Source organism: Hipposideros armiger, unplaced genomic scaffold (genome assembly GCF_001890085.2).
Source record: "Hipposideros armiger isolate ML-2016 unplaced genomic scaffold, ASM189008v1 scaffold_135, whole genome shotgun sequence".
Taxonomy (NCBI): Eukaryota; Metazoa; Chordata; class Mammalia; order Chiroptera; family Hipposideridae; genus Hipposideros; species Hipposideros armiger.
Genome location: NW_017731485.1, coordinates 1,094,893 through 1,102,920, shown reverse-complemented (window position 1 = coordinate 1,102,920; position 8,028 = coordinate 1,094,893). Strand labels below are relative to the sequence as shown.

Here is an 8,028-nt window from a genome sequence, read left to right as displayed (position 1 = left end):
CGGAAGAGGGGGTAGTCTTATACGGCGAGTATATAACAAACTCTGTATTTTGAGTGGAAATGTTAGGGGGTTGTCTTATACGCCCAGTCGTCTTATATGCCGGCAAATACGGTACTCTGCCTGTGCTCTGTAAGTGGAAGAACAAAGTCTGCATGAATGGCAGCACATCTGTCTGCAACACGGTTTACTGAATATGTTGAGCCCACTGTTGAGACCTACTGATCAGAAGACAAGATCCCTTTCAAAATATTTCTGCTCATTGACAAGGTGCCTGGTCGCCCCAGCGCCCTGATGGAGATGGACAGCGAGATGAATGTTGTTTTGCTGCCTGCGAACACAACACCCATTCTGCAGCCCATGGATCAAGGAGTAACTTTGACTTTCAAGTCTTTTTAAGAAATACATTTTGTAAGGCTCTAGCTGTCATAGGTAGTGATTCCTGAGAACAGCTTGGACCTTTTGAGGATTTCTTTTAAGCTTTACTGGGCAGTACAAGAGCAGTGTTCGGTTAGAGCAGCGGTTCTCAACCTGTGGGTCGCGACCCCTTTAGGGGTCAAACGACCCTTTCACAGGGGTCGCCTAATACCATCGGAAAACAAAAAGATATTTACATGACGATTCATAACAGTAGCAAAATTACAGTTATAGAGTAGCAACGAAAATAATTTTATGGTTGGGGGTCATCACAACATGAGGAACTGTATTAAGGGGTTGCGGCATTAGGAGGGTTGAGCACTGCTGGTTTAGAGCTAACTTTGGCCTGATGCTGATGCAAAACCCTCCTGAGAATTCCACCTGATGCCCAGGTTTTCGACTCTGGTTGATGGAACAGGAACTATTCCAAGCTCTCTGTGAGCCTCAGCTATTGTTTCTTCCCATCTTTTTGGGTGGTTCTTTCCCAATCTTGGGTAATTTCATGATATGCATACACTGCTCAGCTCTCAGCTGAAGACCCAAGCGTGACTCTCCACAGACCTCTGGAGCTCACCATCTCTTTGCCTCTCTCCTCTCTGGCGCTCTGATCTGTGAACTCGAGCCACCTGGATCTCTCCAGACTCTCAGCTACGTTGCCTCAACTCACGGAGTCCCCTTTGCTTGGGTTCCCTTCCTGTACCACTGTACCATTGCCTGGCAAGTCTACTCAAGCAGTAATCTGGGCTTCACCTCCTTTGCTCCCCATCTCTCTAGGATCACAGTCTGTCGTTACTGGATGGCCAATGTCTTTAAAACTGTTGTTTCATAAACTTTGTATTCTTAGTTGTTTCAGGAGGGAGGATAAGTAGAGTTTTGGTTGCACCATCTTGGTTGGAAGCAGAAGTTTTTGTTCCTCATTTAATTTCAATGAATGAATGAATGATATACATTTGTGTCTAGACAGAAATATAGTTTTCTACTTTGCTGAGTGGGTTATATAATCCCTCACTAGCATTATTTATTTCAATGTTCAAATGATCCTACACTTGGTCAGTGGGAATAAACATTTTTAATATAAAAATATTTACTGCAGCGTGTCTCCACCAAAATGAATGGATTGAGGTTGGCCCCCAGGGAAAAGCAGGGTGCCATTACTGCTTGTTCCATTGAGAGAGAAAAAAGAGAAGCAACTGACTATTTTAGCAGTGACTATTCAGGGACTTAGCGAGAGGTAGAAAGACCCACTTTATCCTCAACAAAACAAAAAGGTGCCTGGTGGATCTGGTGGCGAACAGAGCATTGTGGAAAGAATATTGTTTGCATCTGTAAGATAAAGCAAAACGCAGTAGATTTAAGACACCCAGTGGATGCTGAGGGGAATCTAGGTCTTGCTGGTAGTTAGGCTGGTAACAAGCACGTACCTGGGAGGACAATGACGCTCCTTGTCACACATTATGGAGTTGCTTGGAAGAAAGACAACATTCATTTTTCATCATTCAACAGGTATCAATTCAATGTTTACTACCTCCTGGGCACGGCTCTAGGTGCTGGGAGATACGCGGCTGAACACCCTGGACAGTCCCCGCTCTCAGGGGACTTAGTGTCCTCGGGGCCTGGATGAAAAGGAGTTCTCGTGTGAGATTCCCAGCCCGAAGTGCCCAAGGGGCTCTTTCCAGGGGCCTCGTTTCCCCGTGAATAGGAGGGGACAAGAGTCAGTGAAGTCTAAGTTAGCATTGGAACTCGAATCCCACCCACATTATTATGAGGTCCAGAGAATCCCAGGGAAGGCTTGTCAGAAGAGGAGACTGGGCTTTGAAGTCGGAGTTTGTTAGGTAGACATAGAAGGAGCGATGTCCCTCTTGGAGGAAATATCACGTTCAAAGCATAGAGGCGTTGAAAAACATGAGAAAGTACCAAAAATTCCGTGTCGCAAGCTAGGAATTCTGGGACACTGGGTGCGTTCGGGGTACAAGTCCCTGAAGAGCATTGTCGGCTAGCCCAGGGGTCTCAGACAGTATTCTGTTAGGTTGTCGAGCCGTGCAAGAGCTTTAAGCAGCAGCAGCAGCAGGACCAGGTTTGCTTGTTAGACCATTTTGGTGCTAGTATGGCTAGAGGGAGGTAAGCAAAACATGGAAAAAGTCCTTTCTTCATTCCCTAAGTACGTATTATGAGGGGCTTGAATGCACTCGGTGCTGTGTTGGATGCTAAGGGTGTAGTCTGTGTTGGATGCTAAGGGTGTAGTGAGAACAAGGCAGGCATGGCCCTTAATCCCCTGGAGCTTACAGAGAATCTGGAGAGCCAGAGGTTGAACACGCAGCAACACATGCCTCAGGATGCATGTGGGTCATGCTCTGAAGGAGAAGTAGGGGTGCCTTTAGTATCTGTAACTGGGAGACCGAACAGAGCCGAGGAGGATCGTGGTCAGAAAAGTCTCCCCTGAGGAAGTTACACGAGGTGGGGGTGAGATGGTTAGGAGCCGGCAGGGTGCAGGGGCCAGGCACCTTTAGGAAAATGAAAGGATTGCCTGGAGCTTGTGGGGACGAGAGAGCAGTGGGGAGACACCGCAGGCCAGTGCTATGATATTCGGTGTTGAATCAAGAGCCCTGGGAAGCCTTGGAGTTGTTTGGAGAATAAGATGATGGAGTTTTCATTTTAAGAAAAGCCGCTGAGGCTGCTATGTGGGGAATGCTTTCAAGGGGCTGAGAGTGAACGTGGGTGATGCTGGCGAGAGACCGCAGCAACCAGGAGGCTCACGGGGCCTGGAAATGGAGCCTGGTGTAAGCATTTGAGAAACATGTTGTAGTTTCTTAGTTAAGAACTGCATTTGCCCTGTGATTCAGTCATTCTATTCCTAGGTATTTATCCAAGGGAAATAAAAACATATGTCTGCTGTCCACAAAAAAAGACTTGTAGGGGAATGTTCACAGCGGCTTTATTAATAGTAATGCCAGGCTGCAAATAACCCAAATGTCCACCAACAGGATGGAAATCAAACTGTTCCTTCACTCCACGGAATGCTTCTCAGGAACAAAAAGGGAAGAACTTCTGATACAATTAACAACTTGAATGATTTCACAGACCCTGATGGGCAAGAGAAGCCAGGCATTAAAGGATGTGTACTGACTCCGTTTAGAGAAGCTTCTAGAACACGGTACTAATTTATCGTGATATCAGTCAGAAAAGTGCTTTCCTGGTGTCGGATGTGTGCCCTAGGAGGGAGCACATGAGTGAAAGGGGCACGGTGGCATTTTCTGGGGTGACGGACAGTGGTGGTCACATGGGCGTATTTATTTGTCAAAACCCATTGCATTTTTTTTTTAAGATTTTTATCGGGGAATTGGGGGGATGGGAATAGCGCTGGAGAGTTGGGGAAGGAGAACAGACAAGTTGCTGTTGTTTTGTCTTCAGTCTAGTTGTGGAGGGCGTTGCTTCACTGGCCCAAGTTGGCACCATCATTGCGCTCTTCCCGGGCGAGGCAGATCAGTCGCCGGCTTCTGGACGGCTGCTCACAGCGGCAGCTGGCCGCTCACGCAGGCTGCTGGCTACACACGGTAGCCCATGGCAACCCACTGCCACAGGGGCTGCAGCCTACGCTGTCGCCGGCGACTCACGGCAGCCCAGCTCCAGGTTGAGCTGTTGTTCAGCATCTTAGCTGTGGAGGGCAGTGTCACTGGACCTCATATGTGGGATCTGAACTGGGGCCCTCTGGCGTCCCAAGCCAGTTCTTAACCATCGCGCCACTCGGCCGACCCAAAACCCATTGCATTTTTTACTTCAGATGTGAAAACAACAACAAAAAGAGGAGTAAGAAAGGAGCAAAGCTTGGGGAGAGAAAAAAGGTCACTTTCTTTCAGGTACGTAATTTCCCAAGTATCAGGTTAGTTCTTTGCTTTTTTCGGTAAGATAAGGAAGAGAGGGCTGGAGACCATTTATGTCCTGGTGACATAAGAAACTGAAGGAACAAAGAGCCCGGGGAAGAAAGACAAATGGGGAAAAGGTCTTATTTAAATTGGAATTTGTACAGCCTGTTTCTTATGCAGCTCACCAAGAAGCAAGGCACTTTCCGAGATAGTTACAGTTTCTCCCTGAACTGCTCCATAAAAAGTTATTGTTGAAACAGCATTTAACGTCACATACAAATACCCAAACTGCAGACTTCAACCATGAGGCATGCAAAATATCCTAATGTTCACTTCATCTCGGGGACATGCTTGGTGTAGAAGACGGCCTGTGGTTACTTAAATGAGCCTCGTTAATGGAACCCATTGCTCTCTAGAGGACCTCGCTTCTGGTTTTGTTCCTAATTGATTGTGCAGGTTCACATGAAAATGGTGGCTTCAGTGGATTTAAAGCGACATACCAGGTGAGGTCTGTTTTCATCCACAAGGAGGAGCCTTGAATTTAAACCTCCAGCCTGCGACCTTAGTTTCCTCGTTCCCGGGTGGCTGCCCCTCATCCTGCTACCAGGTGAAGTTTGCGTTTTCAGAGGAAACCGCTTTGGCCAATCTCTGTTATATGCGCCTGTGTTCCTGAGAGCAGCATTCCTTTCCTTCCGCGCATGCGCCATCCTTTGTAATTATATAGTTCACAGTTTGCCTTTTAAAAAAAACACCTGTCGGCCTCATTAGACTTAATCCACTAGAGCAGCGGTTCTCAACCTGTGGGTCGCGACCCCTTTGGGGGTCAAACGACCCTTTCACAGGGGTTGCCTAAGACCATCGGAAAACAAAAAGATATTTACATTACGATTCATAACAGTAGCAAAATTACAGTTATAGAGTAGCAATGAAAATAGTTTTATGGTTGGGGGTCACCACAACATGAGGAACTGTATTAAGGGGTCGCAGCATTAGGAGGGTTGAGAACCGCTGCACTAGAGTAATTCCTGACAGGTGCCAGAGAACCAGGGCCTAACACAGCACCTAGCACATAGTAGGTGCTCAATCAATGTTTGTTGTGTGGGTGAACTGTCATTTTGGCATTCTGGGGTACACAGGTGAGATATGGGCTAAAGATATGAATGTGAGAGTCGTCTGTATTTAAATCACATTCAAATATAAGAGAATAGTGAGATCGCCTATCCCAAACAAAGTGGATAAGAGAGACGAAAAAATCAGGAACAGGGCCTCAGAGATCTCCAACGTTTATTTGGCATAAAGCAAGAGATGCTGCAAAGGGTACAAAAAGGGGATGGTCAGAGAGGTAAAAAGAAATTCAGGAAAATGTGCTGTCAGGACAGCCCAGGAAACAGTCCCTCTCAGGAAGGTGGGTGTGGTCCGTGTGACAGACACAGCTAAGAAGGAAATCAAGACCAAGGTAGCCCTGTTACCACCGAGTTTGGCAGCTTCAAGGTCACTCATGACCTTGATATGAGTAATTTTGGGGTAGGAGCTGGGATGTCAGGTTAGTGGGTTGGGAAAGCAGCTGAGCAACTGGGAGAGGGGAGCTAGTGGGGAACACCTTTTTCAAGAAGCTTTTCTGGGAAGAAGAGCAAAAAAAAAATGGCGCTACAGAGGAATGGAGCATCACGGGAGTTGTTTTCTTTCGTTTGTGTGTTGCTGTTTTCTTAGTGGAAGTTACTAGAATATGTTTGTAGGATGATGGGGAACATTCAGTAGAGAGAGAGAGAGGGACTACTTAATAGAGAAAGGGTCACCAGAGAGGGGATCCCTTAGCAGGGTCCTGCTGAGGAATAGTGCTGCTCTGACCCTGTGTTGTCACGTCTCTTTGACCTTCTCCCATGCGCCAAGTTGAAGTCAGAGGTCATTAGAAAGTAATTAGCATGGCTTCATAATGCAGCCCTGCAAGGGTCATCTGGGAGGATCTTCACAGAATCCTATCTTCTCAGCTTCCCTGGCGCTGGGAGTTCGTTCCAGGCTTGCTCAGCCTTGGGCATTTCAGTTCAGATACTCTTGTGCTGTTGTGGGGGGCTGTCCGGTGCATTGTAGGATGTTCAGCAGAACTCCGGGCCTCTACTCATTACATGCCAGTAGCACCCAGTTGTGGGAGCCAAAAACCACACATAGCTCAGTGTCCCCTGGGAGTAGGCGGGGCACACTGCCCCCGCCCCCAACTGAGAACCACTGTTATTCAAACCTAGGACAGTCTAACTTTTTAACAAGTCAGGTAATCTTAACAGCTGTGTAAATGTTAATACCTATTCCCATTTTCATTGCCTTATGCTGTTGTGGAAAACCATTCATAAACCTGGTATGAACCCATACTGTGGGTCATATTTCTTAACTCCTAACGAAATACTGTAATATAATTTTTAACATGTTAAGTAGAAAGAACCACAACAGAAAACCAAACCAAATATACGTATGGATGAATCGATGGGCGGGAAAGGAAGTCATGGCATGTATTTGGTGCCTCCTACATTTTACGTTTTGTAAACCTGATTTTTATTTATTTTTCATGCTCATTGTACAAAAACAAGACAAAACAAAAAAATACCCCAGATACATTGAGAAGAAAATGAACACGTTAGTGCATGTGCTTGAAGACTTTCTGTGCATGCACGCGTTCATATATTCACGAATTTATTTGTTACCCATCAGACAGGACAGGCACTGGGCGGTCAAGGGCGGTTTTGTTTCTTTTCCGTGGGAGAGATTTGCGGCGGGTGTTCACGCCAGTGGAAGGAACCTAGTTTAGAAAGTGGAAAATGGGGTGACCCAGGGGGAGGTTTCTGGGCAAGAATGGGGGGGATCATGAAACGCGCTGGGAGAGGATGGGAGGAACGCACAGGAATGTATTCACACGTATCCAGTAGTTTGCACGCGTGTGTGTCCGGCCGTCTGCCGGTGGGTGGGGGATACCTTGTATCCACACGGGGCGGCGGCTCTCAGGTTATGTGCACGTCCGCGTCGCCCTGCGGCTTCCCGAGCGGCTCCGGGACCCGGCCTGTCACTCACTCCCCGGCGACCGTGGCCCCCAGGCCGCTGCCCTCGCTCCCCGCCGCGGCGGCCGGGTTGGCCCTTTACAGTCCTCGATGCCGGGACTTCCCCTCGGGAGGGTGACATCGGTGTAGAAAGCGAGGGGGGTTCTTCTCTGGACGCAAACGCGTGCGAGCGGCGCCGCCGAGCCCCCGGCGCTGCCGGACGCGGCGGGGGAAACGCGCCCGGAAACCTCCCGCCCACCCCGGGCATGCAGCCCTTGCCCGGGGAGGCGCCCGCGGCCACGGAGGTTAAAGGACCGGCCCAAGGTCAAACACCGTCGCCAGGGGCGGCTTTCATCAGGCTGCGGCGGGGGCAGACAGTGCGGTGGAGGCGATTTTTTTTTTTTTTGGTGTGTTTGGGTGGGGGAGGGGCGGGCCGCGGGGACGAGAACTTGTGTCGCAGCAAAGAAGGAGGCGGGCGCGGGGGGCTCGAGTCCGATCGGAGCCCGCCGCGGCGACACGGGCTGGGCTCGGCGGGACGCCTCAGCGGCTGCGCCCCCCGGGCAGGTCCCGCGGGGTCGGCGCGCAGTGCGCCGGGGCGGTTGCCAAGGGCCTGCGGGGGCCGCGGGCCTAGTTGCTAGGGCGTCCATTTTGAGGCCGCGGCCGCGGCGCCCCGGAAGGGGTTGCGGAGCGGGGCATTCACTTCCGGCCTGGGGCCTGCGGCGGCGGCGGCG

The 8,028-nt window shown here is 49.5% G+C and overlaps 1 protein-coding gene across 8 annotated transcripts in view; it reads left to right on the top strand.

The window, feature by feature from the left end:
- Positions 1 to 8,028, top strand: part of TNRC6A (trinucleotide repeat containing adaptor 6A) — a 142,734-nt gene that overhangs the window by 54,466 nt on the left and 80,240 nt on the right. Inside the window, exon 1 of one of the 8 annotated variants that reach the window (XM_019649828.1) lies at positions 7,553 to 7,621. The exons of the other annotated variants lie outside the window; for them this stretch is intronic. Coding sequence (XP_019505373.1) covers positions 7,564 to 7,621 — 58 coding nt within the window. The 5' untranslated portion in view covers positions 7,553 to 7,563. Of the gene's footprint in view, positions 1 to 7,552; positions 7,622 to 8,028 lie in introns of those variants that run through there. 8 annotated transcript variants of the gene reach the window in all.